Source organism: Stegostoma tigrinum, chromosome 8 (genome assembly GCF_030684315.1).
Source record: "Stegostoma tigrinum isolate sSteTig4 chromosome 8, sSteTig4.hap1, whole genome shotgun sequence".
Lineage (NCBI taxonomy): Eukaryota > Metazoa > Chordata > Chondrichthyes > Orectolobiformes > Stegostomatidae > Stegostoma > Stegostoma tigrinum.
In genome coordinates, this window is record NC_081361.1 from 47,636,565 (window position 1) to 47,656,542 (window position 19,978).

At 42.7% G+C, this 19,978-nt stretch overlaps 1 protein-coding gene across 17 annotated transcripts in view; it reads left to right on the forward strand.

Annotated features, from left to right (window-relative positions):
- pde4dip (phosphodiesterase 4D interacting protein) overlaps window positions 1-19,978 on the forward strand; it is a 410,955-nt gene that overhangs the window by 326,595 nt on the left and 64,382 nt on the right. For all 17 annotated transcript variants that reach the window (XM_048539238.2, XM_048539241.2, XM_048539226.2 and 14 more), the window contains 4 exons: window positions 410-526; window positions 12,363-12,891; window positions 14,836-15,071; window positions 17,630-17,672. In XM_048539238.2, the coding sequence (XP_048395195.2) occupies window positions 410-526; window positions 12,363-12,891; window positions 14,836-15,071; window positions 17,630-17,672 (925 nt within the window). The remainder of the gene's footprint in view (window positions 1-409; window positions 527-12,362; window positions 12,892-14,835; window positions 15,072-17,629; window positions 17,673-19,978) is intronic.

The following is a 19,978-nucleotide window of genomic DNA, read 5'->3' on the forward strand; positions in this document are numbered from 1 at the left end:
TATATTTGGATTTCCAAAATATATTTGATAAAGTGTCATTTGAGAGCTCCTGTTTATCAGGAGTGAAATGTCACTAATAGGAATGTAATCGCAGTGAAGAGAGATGCAAACTGCAGAAAACAACATGGATGTTTGGCACCATAAATGATGTTGGTAGCCTTAATCTCTCCAATATGCTGAGTTTCTGTGCATACCTGGAATGTTTTCTAGCTGAGAAACAGGGCTAACAAAAATCACAATCTGAAGAAGAATAGCACGAACAAAATCTTCCACTTTATGGTACAATGTATTAAACTTCTGCATTTGTGTAATCAATGACTACAACAGTGTTTTATCTTTTCAATAGAATGATGTGTCTGAAATTTACTTGTTGTATTATCCTTTCACTATGATATTTTTCTATCTCTAGCTGAATCATCAGTGGAACAGGAGAGTAAACAGGTACAAGTGGACTTGCAGGATCTTGGTTATGAGACTTGTGGAAGAAGTGAAAATGAAGCAGAAAGAGAGGAAACTAGTAGCCCAGGTAAATGCTGGAGCCACTCAGTGAGACAATCTGTCAGAAAGTGAATTAATGTTCTTATGGTAGTTTAACCTTGTCCTGAAGCAGGGAAAAGGGCACTTTAACGATCCATAAAGTTAGTGAACAGTCTTACATTGTTAAAAAAATTTTCTAATTTCCAAAGATTGCTTTATTGACAAGAGTCAAAGTGTTGATGCAAACTTAAATTAAGGGCTGATGGCTGTTCACGAGACCCAGGGCATTCTGGTCCCTACAATTCTGAGAATGGATATTGCACTTGCAATGTTAACCTGCCATTTCTCTTTTTGGAGACCTGAAGGATTTTTACTATATTTCTAGGTGTTTTTGTTTCAGTTTTCTAACATCTGCAATTTATTTATTATTGCTCTTTCAATATAATTTCCTGCCTGGTTTAATCAACCTTTTGTTCTGTATCTCCAGCACATCCTCTGAGCCTCTATATAGTTTTCCTGAATCAACTTCTTATTTGTTTGCACATCTGAGGATGTTGTTGCTGCTGTTGTCAATCTCAACACTTTTCACTCATTTCTTTGTTCTTGTTTTACACTAAATGAGTGCCAGTCAAATGTATTACTTTGGTTGCTTTCCCTGTCTGATAATGATTTTGAGAACGGCTGTCCTACTGCATTTATTGATGATAAGTTGAACTGCCATATTCTGGCTGCTTGGATTCTGAAACAATATTGATGGCAAAACTGTAGTATTTGGCATTATTATTCCTCAGAAACTGAGAACAACTTCTGGAGTTAGCAATTATCCTTGTAGGTAAGTAATGGTCAATCTCATGTATAAGGTGACCTCCTGCCAGAAGCCAGAGATTCCAAACTCTTGTACTTGCCATTGAAGTCACACTCTGCCTGATGCAAATGTACTCATTGATAGAATTGTACCAAAGCACACCAGTGAAGTTGGCTGTTCTGTTCCTAGAATCTGCATTCATTGAAGTATGAGGCCAGGGTTACCATCTGACTGATAAATGATGTGTAGCTGAGTTTTTAGCAAAATACTCAGTTCATAATTATTGCACATGTTCTTTTTGCCAATTTAAAACTCATTTTGTGCTTGTTGATGTCAAATTCTTCAATGTTATCATAAAGATTATGTGGTGGCTCAGTGGTTAGCACTGCTGCCTCTCAGTGCCCAGGGCCCAGGTTTGATTCCAGTCTTGGATGTGACTGTCAGTGTGGAGTTTGCACGTTATCCCCGCGTCTGTGTGGGCTTTGGCCCAGATGCTCTGGTTTCTTCCACAGTCCAAAGATGTGCAGATTAGGTGGAATGACCATGCTAAATTGTCCATAGTGTCCAGGATGTGCAGGATAGGTGAGTTAGCCATGGAAAATGTGGGGATTGGGTGGGAGGCTGTGTCTGGGTAGGGGATGCACTTGTGAGGGTTGGTGCAGGCTTTAGGGATTCTATTTTGAAAATAACCTCTTTCAAATGCCGACATGTATTTCGCCCTCTACCTTAATCCCGTGTACATGTCTCAACTTTTACTTTGCTCTCTACAAAATAATGTGAAAAAGATATTCAAAGTTTTCATTTTCCTGAAACAAACGCAGAAATTGCTGGCAAAACTTGGTGGGCCTGGCAGCATATAGGATGAATAAAGCAGAGTAAACGTTTTGAGCTCGGTGACTCTGCATCAGAACAGTTCTGATAACAAGTCACCTGACTGGAAATGTAAACTCCGCTTTCTTCCCACATGCGCTCCTGGACCTGCCAAGTTTTGCCAGCAATTTCTATTTTTATCTTTGATCTCCAGCATCTACAGTTCTGTGTGTTTGTTTTTCGTTGTTTTCTTTGAACTTACTGTTCTGTCATCTGAGAATTCTTACTGTAGTTGGCTGTTTACCCTTCTTCTTGCAATCACTTTGCAGGGCATTAAGAGCCCGCCGTAATTTTTCTCCTATTTCCACTAGTTAAGTATCTGAACATTGAATTTAACCCTAGCTCATTCCACGACATCATCCCCACTTACCTGCAGTGCTTTGTGACATGACCCACACCCCTCACTCACCAGAAGACAGGTAGGAGGGACATCATATTTTAAAAGCAAGTGCTTGTTGCTTTTTGAACATTAATTTCGAAAACATTGATTACTTGAAAAAGCGATGTTGAGAAGCATAAGTGGATATTCTCTGAACTGAATACTGAACAGTGGCCAATATATTTTACACCAGTAAAGTAAGTGAATCTGCTTTTGTGAATCATTCACTAAACTGGCTCAATTTCTTTATGAACATGGTGCGTGATGAAGGTGAAGAGTATTAGTGTTGGGCAATGGTATAATGCCCTTTGTGCAAACTCTGGTCAATGTTCCCAGGTCACGTTTGACGTAAGATTAAGCTTATCATTATTTACTAGGAAAGGCATGGGTGGTAAGAGATCGAAAGTAACTCGGTGCCCAGTCAGGGTCAAGGACAAAATGGTTCAGGCAGACTTGAGAAGAACTCATTAACTTTTTAAGTTCTGTTTCCTGCCTAGAAAAGAGCCACATTAAGAGATTGTCCAGTGGGAAAGAGGGAATATCAGCAGCTTGAGATCGCTATCACAGACCCATGGGTACAGTCTCTGACAGTTGGGACAGAGACAGCACACGGCTAAGGTAATGGAGAGAGAGTGCCCAAGAACGTAGACCTGGGAGGTATAAACTGATCATTGGGAGGTGTTATGGAGATAGCCACAATTTGGCAAGAGAAAGAGATCCCTAGATGGGGAGGATGGAAGGCTAGTGAGTTTGTAATCAGGAAGATGAGAAAGAGAGCCCACAATCATCACTGCAGTTTGGATGCAAAAGGTTTAATTGAGGGAAGGAGAACAATAAAGAAAAACAGGAAGTGCACTCCCTAGCTATTGTTCAAACATGAGTTCCTACTTTTATGATAATGGATAGCAAGGTATGCCACAATCCCAGTGTGAATGGGATGACATTTTGTTAACATGTTTATATCAGGTACCCACATACTACTAAAATTCAACTCGGGCAATCCTGCCCAGCTCCACTTTGAAGTCTGCTCCGTAATCCAGTTGTCAGGCATTTACCCCAAAATGCTGCTTCTTTGTTCAGTTTTTTATTCTTCTCACATGTTGGCATTTCTGATTAGGCCAACATTTATTGTCAATCCCTAATTGCCTTGGATTAGGTGGTGAGCTGCCTTCTTGAACTGTGCCCCCAGAGTGCAGTTGGGGTGGGAGTTCTGGGATTTTGACTCAGCAACAATGATGGAATAGCGTTGTCATTTCCACATTAGGAGGATGTTTGGCTTGGAAAGGAACTTGCAGGTGGTGGTGTTCTCATATATGTACTGTCCTTCCCTTTGGCTGAGGCCATGAGTTCAAAGGGACCTTCACATTGCCTATACGGGGCCGAATGGCCTTACTTCAACTCCTATGTCTTATGGTCTTATATGTGGTGGCGAAGAATGGAGTTCAAGGGTGGTGCGTCCTCCTAGATGGTGTCCAGCCTTTGAAATATTGTTGGAGATGCACTAATCCAGGTGATAGGCAGTATAACATCACAATCCTGACATGTACTTTGTAGATAGTGAACAGGTTTTGGGAATCATGAAGTGTATTAATAACTGCAGGAATCCTAGGCTGTCACCAGCTCTTGGGGTCTCTGTGTTTATGTGGCTGGTCCTGTTCACTTTCTGATTAAAAGTAACCCCCAGTATGTTGACGGTGAGGAATTCAACAACAGTAAAATTACGTTGACTTTTTTCCCGCCCCTCACTCCAGCCACCTCCACAGCCCCAACTTCATAACTGACCTGCCAATCTAGCCAGCTTCTGGGGAAATTAAAAAGGTTTGGCTTTAAGCCCTTTCATGAACTTTTTAGGAAATTCATGGCTAGGTTGGGCTTCCTGGCACTATCATGCTTTTCACTGCTTGGTAAGTATCACAGTTGCCGTCAACCAAATCATGGGTGAGAAAAATCAAATGAACTATTGTGACATTTTAAGATTTCCAGCTCAAGCTCTGCTGTGATCTTTGACAGCAGAATCTGAGCAAATCTGCTTCAACCATTTCTTAAACAGTAAAGCTTACAATTCCATTAAATTTCAAGCTTGTTAAATATTGAAGTGTAATCTTCCTTCCATTCACAGATAAAGTTTCGGAACAATTGATTTTATTCGTTCATGGGATGTTGGCATCGCTGACTAGGTCAGCATTTATTGTCTATCCAGAATTGCCTTGGTGTAAGTGGCATTGAGCTGTATTCTTGAACCATTGCTGTCCGTTTGATGTAGGGAAAGCCATAGGGCTGTTAAGAGGTGAGTTCCAGGATGTTGACAGTGAAGGGATGGCAATAGTTCCAAGTCAGGACAGTATATGTCTTGAAGGGCACCCTGCAGATAATGGTGTTCCTGTAGATCTGCTGCCCTTGTCCTTCTCACTGATAGAGCTTTTGGATTTAGAAGGTGCTATTGAAGGAGATTTTGATGCAATGTATTTTCGAGGTGCTACGCATTGCTGCTAATATTGTTGGTGGTGAAGTGAACGCATATTGAATGCAGTGAATGGGTTGCTAATCAAGTGGAATACTTTGGCTTGGATGGCAATGTGCTTCATTAAGGTGTTTCATTGAAACCGTTTGGAAGGTATTCTGTTACACTCTTAAGGATGTCTTGTAGGTGGTGGACAGGCACTGGGCAGCCAGGAAGTGTCTCTGACCTGCTGTTGTAGTGGAAATGTTTAGGGCTGGTCCAGCTCAGTTTCTGGTCAATGTTAACACCCGTAGGATGTTGTTGCTAGGAGATTCAGCAGTAGTTGTGCCACTGAATATCAAGGACTGATGGTTAGAGTCTGTCTTGTTAGAGATGGTCGTCAACTGGCACTGATGATCAATAGCAAAGGAAACTTGCTCTATAGATCAAGCCTGGATATTGTTCACTGCATATAAACACTAAATGCAAAAAATGCTGCACATTGTGCAGTCATCAGCAAACATCCCCACTTCTCACAGCGTGATCGAGGGAAGGTCATTTATGAAGCAGCTGAAGATGTTTTGGCCTAGGACACTATCATAAGAAACTGCAGTGATGACCTTGGACAGCCACAATCATCATCCTTTTTAGAACCATAACTTCCCTACTGTTTGGAAGCAGGTCATTTGGCCCATCAAGTCCACACTGACCCTCTTAGGAGCATGCCACCCAGACCCATCCCTGCAATCCTGCATTTCCCATGGCTAATCCACTTAGCCTGCACATCGCTGGAAACTATGGGCAATTTAGCAAGGCCAGAACAACTAACTTGCATACCTTTGGGCTGTGGGAGAAAACCCATGCAGATATGGTGACAATGTATGAACTCGACACAGTCGGCCTCATGAGGGTGGAATTGAACCCATGCCCCTGGTGCTATGAGGCCCCATTGCCAACCACTGAGCCATCCTGCATCCCACGTAGGAATCTAACCAGCAGGGAATTTTACCCGATTCCCATTGATTCACACTGACCCTCAGAGCATCCCACCTAATCTACACATTCTCTGAACACTGCATGCAATTTACTATGGCCAATCCGTCTATCCTGCACGTTTTTAGACTGTGAGAGGAAACTGGCGCACCCAGGGGAATCCACGTAGTCAAGGGCAGAACTTGCAAACTCCGCACAGGCAGTTCTTAAGGACGGAAGCAAACCCAGGCCCCTGGCACTTTGAGGCAGCAGGGCTGACCATTGAGTCACAGTGCCATCCCATTTTTATACTTCATTCAAACTGCTGATTGATGCCACTGTTGATGATCCATTGAATTACTTAACTGATAGACTAATAAATGGCTGAGTTGGATTTGTCCTGCCTTTTGTGGACAGGACATACCTGGGCAATCTTCCACATTGTCTAATAGATGCCAGTGTTGTATCTGTACTGGTGCGGCTGTTGCTGGACAACAAGTCTTTAGTACTACTGCTGGAATGCTGTGAATACCTACAGCTTCTGACATTACTTGGTGCCTCCACCCTTTTATTTTCACATCATGTGGTTAGCACTGAATTGTTCATTGAATTAGCTGAAGCCAGCCATCTGTGGTGCTTGGGACCTCAGGAGGAGTCCAAAATGGTTTATCCACTCTGCAGTTCTGACTGAAGATGGATACAGGTACCTCAGTCTTAACTGTTGCTCTGTGTTAGCTCCCCCATCATTGATAATGGGAATCTTTGTGGCGCGGCATCCTCCAGTTAGTTAATTGTCAAATAAAAACTGCAAGAACTGTGGATGCTGTAAACCAGTAACAAAAACAGAAGTTGCTAGAAAAACTCAGCAGGTCTGGCAGCATATGTGAAGAAAAAAGTCACAGTTAACGTTTTGTGTCTGGTGACCATTCCTCAGAACTGTTGGCAGCTGGGAAAATGTCTCTTTAAATGCAGAAAATAGGGAGGGGGATGGGGCAGGGAGTAAATGAAAGGATAGAGCTTGAAGGGAGAGAAGAGCAGTTGGATAGACAAAGGAGTTGATAACTGTCTGGCTAGAAGGGTGAATAGCTGTGAATGAGGACTGTTAGTGACTAACAATACATAGTGTGAAATGGCAGGCTTTGTGATAATAGGGCCTGGTGTGTGGGGTGGGGGCTTGGACATGGGAGAGTTTAGGCACTAAAATTATTGAACTTGATTTTAAGTCCAGAGGCTGCAGGGTCCCCAGGTGGAAAATGAGGTGTTGTTCTTCCAGCTTGTGTTGAGCTTTGCTGGAACACTGCAACAAGCCAGACACAGATGTCAGTCAGAGAACAGGGTGGGGTGAAGTGGCAGGCATCTGGAACCTCAAGGTTTGTTTAGCGAGCAGAATGTAGATGTTCTGTGAAGTGGTCATCCATTCTACACTTCGTCTCCCCGATTTAGATGTGACCACATTGTGAGCAGTGAATGCAGTACATGAGATTCTGGGAAGTGCAGGTGAAGTGTTGCTTTACCTGAAAGGTACGTTTGGGCTCTTGGATAGTGGGGAGGTAGGAGGCAAATGGGCAGGTGTTGCATCTTTGCCGGTTGCAGAGGTAGGGTGTGTGAGGGTGTGTTGGGAGTGCTGGAAGAGTGCACCAGAGTGTCCTGAAGGGAACAGTCACTGTGGAAGGCGGACAAAGGGACGGGAGCGGATTATGTGAGTGATAATGGGAACTGCAGATGCTGGAGAATCCAAGATAATGAAATGTGAGGCTGGATGAACACAGCAGGCCCAGCAGCATCTCAGGAGCACAAAAGCTGACGCTTCGGGCCTAGACCTTCTCTGATGAAGGGTCTAGGCCCGAAACGTCAGCTTTAGTGCTCCTGAGATGCTGCTGGGCCTGCTGTGTTCATCCAGCCTCACATTTCATTATCTTGGAAGGGATTATGTGTCTGGTGGTGGCATCTCACAAGAAGTGGTGGAAATGGCATCTGATGGTCTTCTGGATGTGGATGCTGGTGGGATAGTAGGTAAGGACAAGGGGAGCTGTATCCTGTTGTGGGAGCAGATGCGGGGTTGAGAGCAGAAATACGGGAGATGGGTCAGATCTAGTTGAGGACCCTGTCAACAACGGTGCTGGGGAATCCTCAGTTGAGGAAGAAGGTGAATATTTCAGAGGCTCCCTTGTCAAAGCTGTCCTGACCTGAACATGTGAGATGGAGGAACTGAGAGAATGGGATGGAGTCTTTACAGGAAGCAGGGTGTGAGAATGTATATTCCAAGTAGCTGTGGGAGTCAGTAGGTTTATAGTGGATATTAGTGGCCAGCCTATCCCCAAAATAGAAACAGAGATGTCAAGGAAGGGAAGGGATAGAGCAGGTGCAAGTGAGGGCAGGGTGGAAATTAGAAGCAAAATGGATAAAGTTTTCCAATTCTGCATAAGAGAAGGAAGCAGCACTGATAATATCATTGATACAGCAGAGAAAGAGTTGTGGGTGGAGGCTGGATTCAGACTGGAACAAGGAATATTCCGTGTATCCCACAAAGAGATAAAGCATAACTAGGGCCAAAGTGGGTATCCATGGCTACTCCTGTGCCTAAAGGAAATGACAGGAGTTAAAAGAGAAGATTTTGAGGGTGAAGACGAGCTCGGCCAAGTGGAGGTGAGTGGTGGTAGGTCGGGACGGTTCGGGTCTTTGCTCCAGGAAGAAGCGGAGAGCCCTAAGACCACCTGGTGGGAAATGAACATATAAAGGAATTGCATGTCCATGGTAAAGAGGAGGTGGCTGGCACTGGCAAACTGGAAGTTTTGAAACCAGCGTAAAGCATCAGAGTAATCACGGATGTACGTGGGCAGGGACTGGCCCAGGGGAGATAAGACAGAGTCAAAGTTGGAAGAGATGAGTTCTGTGGGGCTGGAGCTAGCTGAAACAATAGGTCTGCCCGGACAGTCCTGTTTGTGGATTTTTGGAAGGAGCTAGAAGCAAGCTATGCGGGGCTGTGGGCTATCAGCTTGGAGACAACAGAGGGGGAGGTCACCAGATGAAATGAGACCAGTTACCGTGGTGTATACAATGGTCTGATATGCCATGGTGGGATCATGGCCCAGGAGAAGATAGAAGGAGGTATTTGAGAGCTGGCACTCAGCCTCTGCAATGTAGAGGTCAGTATGCCAGACTACAACAGCACCACCCTTATCAACAGGCTTAATAGTTGTCCACCTCCATTCAAGACCATGCAAGACTTCAAAGCTTTGATCTGATCTTGTTTTATTGTGGAATCACCTTGTCCTGTTTTTTAGCATTCTGTATTCACTGTTTGGCACGTGAGTAATCCTGTGTTGTAGCTTCGTTGGGTTGACATCTCATTTTTAGGTATGTTTTGTGCTGCTCCTAGTAGTTGTAAAGATGTGTACAGTCTTGGTGAAACCATACCCTGATTTCTCATTGAGGGATAGGCTCTATGGTGTGGTGTTGCACTACCACTGCGCTAAATGAGACAGATTTCTCATCCTCTCTGTTGCGCCTACTGTGTCCTCCTGTGCTCTTCTTTGAACAGGATTAATTTGCTGCCTTGATGGTAATGGTAAAGCAGGGGATGTTCTGGGCCGTGAGGTTGCAGATTGGTGTTGAATACAATTCTACTGCTACTGATGGCATGCAGCAATTCTTGGATGCCCAGTTTTGAGTTGCTACTTCTATTTGAAGTTTGTCTCATTTAGCATGGGTATTAATTTGGCACTACACCATGGAGGGCACTGTCAATGTGAAAACAGGACTTTGTTGCCACCAGGACACTGCAGTGATCGTTCCTGCAGTTATAGGAGTTTATAGATGCATCTGCGATAATTAGGTTGGTGAGGAGAAGATCGGTATGCTCCTCCGTGAGCATTTGCTGCAGACCCGGTTTAGCAGCTATGTTCTTTAGGACGGTCAGTGGTGTTGCTAGTGTTACTCTTGGCGATGGACATTGAAGTTCCCCATGCAGTGTATGTTCTTGGCGCCCTTATTACCCTCAGTTCATCCTCCAAGTGACGTTCAAAATGGAGGAGGTGGACTGTTTCATCAGCTTTTGCTCATTGTGAACTTCGCATTTCTTCCAGTTTCACTGAGTAGCCACTTTTAATTACCCAGATTCCTTTTTAAATCTACTCATTATTCTTTGTAAGAAATCTTATAAGGGAAAATGCATTTCTGTCTCCTACATCCCTCACCTCTTCCCTATACCAGGTCTAATACAATACTGTAATATATGTCGGGGCTGAAATTTTCCAGGTCCTTGAAAATCGGTATGGAGGTAGTCTGGGGAAATCTCTGACAAAGGGGTTGTCTGACTGGTTTGCTGATGAATACCCGCCTCCTATTGTCTTTTTTCCAGGCACTGGCTGAATCCAGTGCTTGTGAACCCTAGACCTGTAGTTGAAAGCTAATCAAGCTTGTTGGCTGACTAATTATTAGCGACTTGCACATCACAAAGGACTTTGCCAGTATCCCATGGGCAATCTGCTATGTGGGCACCCTCTCAATACGCAGGTCCAGCTTCACAGCAGAAGACTACAGCCCTGAAAGAACTGTCGCAGTCTTAATGCTTACTGTCAGAAAATGGCAAAGCTGCCATCTTCCCATGTCATAGCCTTGACATAGAATGAGGACTTTCTGAAATTAGATGTCTCCAAACATTGACCTAAATTTGTCAACTTTGTTTCTCTTTTCACAGATGCTGCCTGACCCACTGAGGTTTGCCAGCATTTTCTCCTTTTTTGTTTTTCAAACACTATTGAGGTTAAGAAAAAAAAATGACTGAGACAATGATGTGGGTAAAAGAAACTGAACCTCCACTATTAAGAGTCTGCCTGTGCCTTGAAAGCCTTGTATGATTGAGGATAGCATTAACTTTGACACTCAGCTCAGGCATGATGCCACCTGTATTCAAGTAGCCTGCCAGCTTTCACTATACAAACCCTCAAATAACAAATGGGTACTTGATTAAAGGCACTGGAGGATGGCCATGGTTATAGAACATAGAACATAGAAAAGTACAGCACAGTATAGGCCCTTCGACCCACAATGTTGTGCCGTGGAATAATCCTAATCCAAAAATAAAATAACCTAACCTACATTCCCCTCAATTCACTGCTGTCCATGTGTATGTCCAGCAATCGCTTAAATGTCACTAATGACTGCTTCCACGACTACCACTGGTAAACTATTCCATGCGCTCACAACTCTCTGGGTGAAGAACCTCCCTCTGACGTCTCCTCTATGCCTTCCTCCTAACACCTTTAAAACCAAGACCCCTTGTGGCAGTCAATCCTGCCCTGGGGAAAGCCTCTGGCTATCGACTGTATCCATGCCGCTCATTACCTTGATCACCTCGATCAGGTCACCTCTCTTCCTCCTTCACTCCAGAGAGAAAAGTCCGAGCTCAGTCAACCTCTCCTCGTAAGACAAGCCCTCCAGTCCAGGCAGCATCCTGGTAAACCTCCTTTGCACCCTCTCCAAAGCCTCCACATCTTTCCTATAATAGGGTGACCAGAACTGGACACAATATTCCAAGTGTGGTCTCACCAGGGTTTTGTAGAGCTGCAGCATAACCTCGCGGCTCTTAAACTTGATCCCCCTGTTAATGAAAGCCAAAACACCATATGCTTTCTTAATAACCTTATCCACTTGAGGGAGCTATGCACTTAAACACCAAGATCCCGCTGTTCCTCTGCACTGCCGAGAATCCTGCCTTTAATCCTACATTCAGCATTTAAGCTCACCCTTCCAAAATGCATCACTTCGCACTTATCCAGGTTGAACTCCATCTGCCATTTCTCAGCCCAGCTCTGCATACTGTCAATGTCTCACTGAAGCCTGCAATAGCCCTCGATACTATCAATGGCACCTCCAACCTTTGTGTCATCAGCAAACATACTAACCCACCCCTCAGCCTCCTCATCCAAGTCATTTACAAAAACTACAAAGAGCAGAGGCCCAAGAACAGAGCCCTGTGGGACACCACTCAGCGCTGACCTCCAGGCAGAATACTTACCATCTACAACCACTCTCTGCCTCCTGTCAGCCAATCAATTCTGAATCCAGACAGCCAAATCACCCTGTATCCCATACCTCCTGACTTTCTGAATGAACCTGCCATGGGGAACCTTATCAAATGCCTTGCTGAAGACCATGTACACCACATCCACTGCTCAACCCTCGTCAACCTGTCTCGTGACCTTAAGATTTGTGAGGCATGACCTGCCCCCCCCAAAGCCATGCTGACTCCCTTCAATCATGCTATGCTTTTCCAAATAGTCATAAATCCTATCTCTCAGAATTCTTTCCAAAACCTCTCAGCAACCAATAAGAGAGAAAATAGGAGAAGAAGAATATTTGTATTTGGTGTGCACTGGAAAAGTTAATTTCATTCCATGTTTTATTTCTTATTTCAGAATACAGTGAAGCTGATTTATACCTGCACTCATGCTACAAGGAGAACATGATCCAGCAACGTTCTTCCCTGGAGAACCCAGCCCCCTCAACCTCAAACACTGCCTTTTCTCTTCCATTGTCAATGAAGTCCTGCCTCAGGAAGGGACTCTCCATTAAAAATGCTGGAAAATTGAGTGACATTGCCATGCTACAACAACATGTCAGTGACCTTAAAGAACAACTGAGCGAATCCGACAAGATCATCCGCAGTCTGCAGTCTCGCATCCGCTCCTTCTCAACAACCAGTGATTATGCCTCCAGCCTAGAACGACCACATAACATTGCCCTGGGTGACATATTTCAGTCATTGCAGTTTGATGAGCTGTACGGTGATGATGTCTGGCAGTCTGATGGAGGTGACCATTGCCAAGCAACGGTGCAGTCCAATACTGAGATTAAGAAACTTATTCACAGGGTTACCACGTTAGAATCACAGCTGAAGACTGCCAAAGTGACAGGCTCTTCATCTAAAGCTGCTTCTTGGTCAGGGTAAATATACAAATGAATTATTTTATATAACTTCTAAAGACAACTACATCTGTTGGACATGTTTCATTGAACACAAGCAGTTATTTAGCACTTCACCCAAGTGGCCCTTCTTCGTTGTCACCCTGAACTCAGAGTATTTGACTGACAGTTTTTACGGATTATGTGTTTTGCGGTTGAATCTGATCTTGTTTTTTGCTCAGAGTATTTTCAGCAATGTTTATTTGTTGGTGGAAATCCAGTATGAATCCTGGCTAATAGCTACCTTCTTCATGTTGAATACGTGTGCCAAACCAAAGTTGCAATGACAGAGGTCAGAGTCATAGAATTGTACAGCATGGAAACAGCCCCTTTGGCCCTACTCATCCGTGCTGATGAGGTTTCTTAAACTGAACTCGTCCCATTTGCCTGCACTTGGCCCATATCTCTTTAAACCTTTCCTATCCATGTACCTGCCCAATTGTCTTTTAAATATTGTAATTGTAGTCACCCCTACTACTTCATCTAGCAGCTCATTCAATTTCTGCACTGCCCTCTGCATGAAAACGTTCCCACATAGGTCCCTTTTAAATCTTTCCCCTCTTACCTTAAACCTATGCCCTCGAGTTTTGACTTCCCTGCCCTGGAGAAAAGACCTTGGCTATTCACCTGTTCTGTGCCCCTCATAATTTCATAAACCTCTGGAAGGTCACTCCTCAGCCTCCTACATGCCACAAAAACGTCCGTGCCTATCCAGACTCCCCTTATAACTCAATCCCTCCAGTCTTGGTAATGTCCTTTGTAAATCTTTTTTGCACCCTTAATAACATCCTTCCCGTTGCAGGGCGACCAGAATTGTACGCAGGACTCCAAATGTGGCCTTACCAATATTTTGTACAGGTTGGATAACACAATATACACCAGAGATAATTTTGAATTTGGGCAGAGCTTCAAACATCGAGATTCGATCAAAATCTCAAATGAATGGATAAAATTTGTAGGCCTTTCTCATCAGTAATGTTTACACTAAATGTACAAGTATATGTATTGAGTTCTCATTTTTTTTCCCTTGTTCATCATGACATTATGTTCTAAACTTGGGAGGGAATGACCTCTTCACAGAGGCCTCTGGTCAAATGGAGGGGGAGCTTACGCGTTACCCAAATTGGAACTTTTCTTTATATTATGTTCAATTCAATCTAATAAGTCCCCTGTTCCAATAGGGCAGTAGAAGCCTGGTTAAAATAATTGCTTCTTTGTGAATATCATTTTGAGATTTCACACAATCTTGGGACTTTACGTTCACTCATTGGTGTTAAAATCTGGTGCAACCTTTCTCAAAGTACTTCACTTTCAAGGCAATTATGCTAACTTTTTCCCATAACATCCCATAAAAAGTATGGAGTTGAATGACCAGTTAATAAGATAACCAGGCGTAGAGCTGGATGAACACAGCAGACCAAGCAGCATCAGAGGAGCAGGAAGGCTGACGTTTCGGGCCTAGACACTTCTTCAGAAGTCCTTCTCTATCTTGCTTACTCTGTTTATTTTTCTGAAGAAAGGTCTAAGCCCAAACTGTCAGCTTTCCTGCTCCTCTGCTGCTGCTTGGCCTGCTGTGTTCATCCAGCACTACACCTTTGTTATCTCAGATTCTGCAGTTCCTTCTATCTCTGACCAATTAATAGAAGAAATCCTGCTATTACATGAATTTTAGCAGAAACCCTTTAGTGTACATCTAAATAGATAGAGATGTTAAGCATTTCTCACTTAGAATATGGTACCCACATCATTGCAGCACGTTTCCAGTATGGTACTGAAGTTTCCATCTTGATTAATGTGCTTAAACCTTCAAATGTGCATGGTCCCACTACCAGGAAAGAATCCAGTGCATCATATTTACCTTATTTTCCTTTGCATCCATTTTGCTTCTATTTACTCTTCTTTGAATTATCCTATTTTACATTGCAGGAAGTATGATTGCTTAATCCAAGCCCAGGCACGGGAGCTGTCTCACCTCCGTCAAAAAATGCGTGAAGGCAGGGGCATATGCCACATTCTGAAGCAACATCTAGGAGATACCACCAAGTCCTTTGAGGAGTTGCTCAGATCAAATGATATTGATTATTATATGGGACAGAGCTTTCGAGATCAGCTAGCACAGGGGAGCCAATTGGCAGAGAGGATCACTCTCAAACTGTCTGGTCGTAAGTTGTTTCTTCCTACTGTTGAATTGCTGTTGTTGTATGACTCTGTTGTACAGTGCAGTGTTTTATAATGGTCATACCCATTTCTATCATGAAATGAGTGAGGGCTGTCCCAGTGGCTGAATAAATAAGTACATCGCATAGTCTAGCTACCAGGCCATCAAGTAACAAGACCCAAAATCCTGTTTCTATTCTGTGCAGCATTAACTAATCTCAGTCAACTTGCCAAGACAGGAGAAAATGTTGTATCTGTGTATAGTATCTTTCATGATCTTGATATTCCAGAGCATTTCACAACTAATTAAATACACTCGGTGTAATCACAATAACATAATGCAGGGTCTCATTCGTAATCAGTAATTTGATCAACAATCATATGATTCATTTTGTAGGCTGTTTGAAGGATAACCACTGGCCATGATTCTGGGAGAATTTTTTATGCTCTTGAGAGATTTAATGCCCACCAGTGAGGGAATCAGTTTTCTTGAGAGAGATGGTACCACCATTTCTATTATACTGAAATACAAGCCTAGATTAGGTAATCTCTCTGGAGTGGTTCTTGAACCCACAGCCTGTTGATTCACAACAGCATGCTATGACTGAGCCAAGGATGTCTCACATTGTTTGTTCGTGAGACATTTGCATTGCTGGGTACACTATCGTTTGGACTGGAAAAGGTGGTAGTGAGCTGATGCCTTGAACTGCTATAGCCCCCTAAGTGGAACTACACCAGTAGTTGGGAGGGGAATTTAAGGATTTTGATCCTGTGACAGTGAAGAAGCTGTGATTATAGTTCTAGGTCAGGATGGTTTGCAGCTTGTAGGGGAACTTGGAGACAGTGGCATTGCCATGTATTTGCGATCCTTGTCCTAGGTGAGGGAGATTTCAAATTTGTAAAATGCTGTCAGAGGAGCCATGGGGAATGCTGTGCTTCATCTTGTCAGATGATGCACCCTGCTGCTACTGTGCATCAATGATGAAGGGAATGAATGTTGAATGCAATGGATTGGATTCCAGGCTGATTTTTTTCTGAATAGTGTCAAACTAATTGAGCATTGTTGGAGCTTCACACATTCAGGCAAGAGACGGCAGTGCTGTTGAATGTCAAGGTGAGACGGTTGGATTCTCACTTGTTGGAGATGGCCATTACCTGTCACTTGTGACACAAATGTTACTTGCCACTCATCAACCCAAGACTTGATATTGTCTGGCCTTGCTGCATATGGACTCAAATTGCTTCAGTGTCTGAGGAGTGGCAAATGGAGCTGAACATTTGTGCAAATATCCCCAATTCTGACCTTGTTTTAAGGACAATGTCATGAATGAAGCAGCTGAGGATGGTTTGGTATCGGACTCTACCCCTAGATACTCTTGCAGTGAAGTCGTAATCTGAGAAGATGAACCTTCAACAACCACAGCCATCTTTCTTTGTGCTAAGTATGACTCAAATCAACAATTCCCATTAACTCCAATTTTTCTGGGGCTCCTTGATGTCATACTTTGTCAAAGACTGTCATTCTCAGCTCTTTGCTCTTTTCAGTATGTTTTGGACCATAACTGTAATAAAGTTAGGAACCAAGTGGCCTTGGTGACATTCAGCATGAGTTCCAGTGAACAGATTACTGTTGAGTGAGTACTGCTTGATAGCATTGTCAACCAATCCTTGCAAGACTTTAAAGATAGGGGCAGTATTTGCCACATCACCTTGTATTTTGTATATATGAAACGCCCAGGTGATTGCCTACATTGGAACTGTACAGAGCTTTTTGCTTTGCTGGAACAGTTCATTCTGCAACACTGATCCTCAGTACTATAGCCAGAATGTTGTCAGGGTCTGTAGCCTTTACAGTGTTCAGTGTCTTCAGCTGATTTTGATATCATATGTAATAGAGTCATGCAGCATTGAAACAGTCCCTCTGGTCCAACCAGTTCATGCTGAACATGATCCCAAACTAAAGTAGTTCCACCTGTCCATGCTTGGCCCACATCCCTCTAAATCTTTCTTATTTATGAACTTATCCAAATGACTCATAAATGTTGTAACTGTATCCGCATCCACCACTTCCTGTGGCAGTTCATTCCACAAACTAAATACTCTGTGGAAAAAGTTGCGCCTCATGTCCTTTTTAAATAATTCTCCTTTCATCTTAAAAACATGCCCCCTTTTGAACTCCCCCCCCCCCCGACTCCCGCAACTCAACCAAGAGAAAAGACCCTTGTCATTCACCTTATCCATGCCCCTCATAATATTATAAACCTCCATAAGATCAGCCCTCAACCTCCCGAACCAAATTAGTTGTAGACTGATTATCTGTGATACTGGGGACATCAGGAGGATGCCAGATAGAACATCCAATTGGCATATCTGGCTTAGAGAGATGCAAAAATATTTAGAGGATATTTAATTATCTTTATCCTGAATTGAAGAATTTCTGTTGGCCTTTCATTTTGTAGTTGTTTGTCGTGCTGGATTTAGGCATGTGACATAGCTAGTAATTGAAAATTATTTAATTTAATTCACTTCACTAATGTTGCACTGTCGTGATTTCATTTTGCAGGAGACCCTTTTGACAAAGGAGACCCGGAACTGCTTGTTGCCAGGTAAGACGTTACTAAACTATTTACTTCCTGTGAAATTTCAAGTAAGAGTTTTAAACAAGCTCCATCATTTTTTAGCAAATAACTTAGTGTGATATCAGTGTGCTACAACTGTGTTACCAGGCACAACTTAATCTTTGTCTGAAATTCGTATTACTTTAACAAAGTTAACTCAATAAGTTACTGTTTCTGAATTTTGAGGGGAAATAATCTATTATGCGATCATGCTTTATTTTCCATGTTATCATTTCAGGAAATTGTGCGATGCTCAAAATTATTTGTTGACCTGTATTATCTTGGTACCAATGTAATGTGCTCCAAGTTCAGCTGATAGTGACTGGCCATTTGACTATAACTGCAAAACATTAGACGGAACGTTTTGAGCATGTTTTAACATGGTGCGGGCTCTGTCTTTCAAGTTTGTTGGATTCAGCTTTGTAGAATGGCAGCACTGTAATCCTTGATTTGTTGATGCACAACCAGAGCAACTGGCTGCTTGGAATTTTGGGACCGATGTAAATAGTTGACCTTTTATAAAGTGTTAAAACCTTTGAAGAAATCACTCAATTTATAGATAATACAAATGAAGTGCATGCAGTTGTGTGGATTTTCAGACAATACCTGATAAGCAAACGGTCAGGACAATTGTTATTAAAAAAATTGTTGTATAATACAGGAGGAGGAACATATATGGTAATCAGAAACAAAGGAATAGATTAATGATTGCTACTGAAATTGACGATCAGTTGGAACTGTGGTAACGTCATTCTATGCTGAAAGTGAACTGATCACTGTACTGGTTCAGATCTCTTGACAATTGTTTCCAACATGCATGCACCCAAGTTATAATAAAAATGAAGATCATCCTGAGAGAGTTTGACAAACCTAGAGAAGCCAGATAGATCTTTGATGCACAAGACAATATGTGAAAAAGGCCACCTGAGAAAAGAAGAATCAGAGTAGAAGTAACTGTTGTACTAAAAGAGAGAAAGAGCAAACACAAAGAAACACTGTTTTCTTATTCCTTTCTCCCACCTTTCTTGAATCGTAGTGTTGCTGTCTTCCAATCCTCTGACTTATTCTAGAATCTAAGGAATTTTTGGAAGATTGCAACTGGTATATCCAGCAGCTCTGTCGTCACCTCTTCTAGAACTTGCCTTTAGGTTGTAAAGTCCTGGGATTTTCTGTTTACTGGCCTGTTAATTTCTCCAGTGCCTGTTTTACTGATTGAATGATTATTTAAATTCCTTGTCCTCATTAACCTTATGGTTACCCTATATTTAAGTTATTTTTTTGTGTGTGGTGCCTTCTGAGTCTTTTCCTAACTACAGATTCAGTTCCAATGCAGTATTAATTGTTTTTAGGCATATGCCCAATGGTAAATGAATCAGACTTGACTTGGACAAGGGAGTAGGTGCTGTGTTATCAGAAGATATCACAACATGGTTAAAAATTCTCAATCCATGGAAGACACACTGTACAGTAATGATCATTGAAATACAGTATCAACAGCATCTTAGGTATTACCAGGCACAACATTATCAGGGAATACAGTGTGACTAGGTTACAGTATCTTTGCGATACAGTGCCATCTGTTAACACGATCATCATGATGCCTAAAGGAAACAGTGCCATTAGGATATAATGTTAACCAATTTGCTGTCATCAGAATAGGTGTTATCAGGTAAAAAGTGAATGAGGCCGTAGTTTCTTCAGCATACGAAACCATTGCCCATATAGAATATCAATTGAGTCATAGTGGTAGGATTGTTCCTGTTTCTATCTGAAGCACTAATGCATCCTGAAGTACCCTTCCATCCTTATTTGAAGGCTGTTGCTGGCCCAGATTGGTTACATCTTGAAACCACTGTGCTGCCTGGAATGATAAATCGGCACTCAAAATTTAGACCAACTAGTAGAATCATAGAACCCTACAGTGTGGAAGCAGGCCATTTGACACATTGAGTCCACACTGAACCTCTGAAAAGCATCCCATCCAAATCCATCACCACCTCACCCTATCCCCATAACCCTGCATTTACTATGGCTAATCTACACATCCCTGGACACTATGAGCAATTTAACATGGCCAATCCACCTAACCTGCATGTCTTTTTGGACTTTTCTTAACAGAAGTGCAGAGCCCTTAACAGAACAAGGTAACAGCAGAGTGGCAATCTAACTTGTATTCCTTGGGAAAATATAGCCCAATTTTTTTTTCAGATGCTGTAAAAAGATAGCACCATTGTGGAGGCTTTTGTTTAGAAGATTGGAAGATCATTGCAGAGAAGCATTTTGGAAGATGCTTT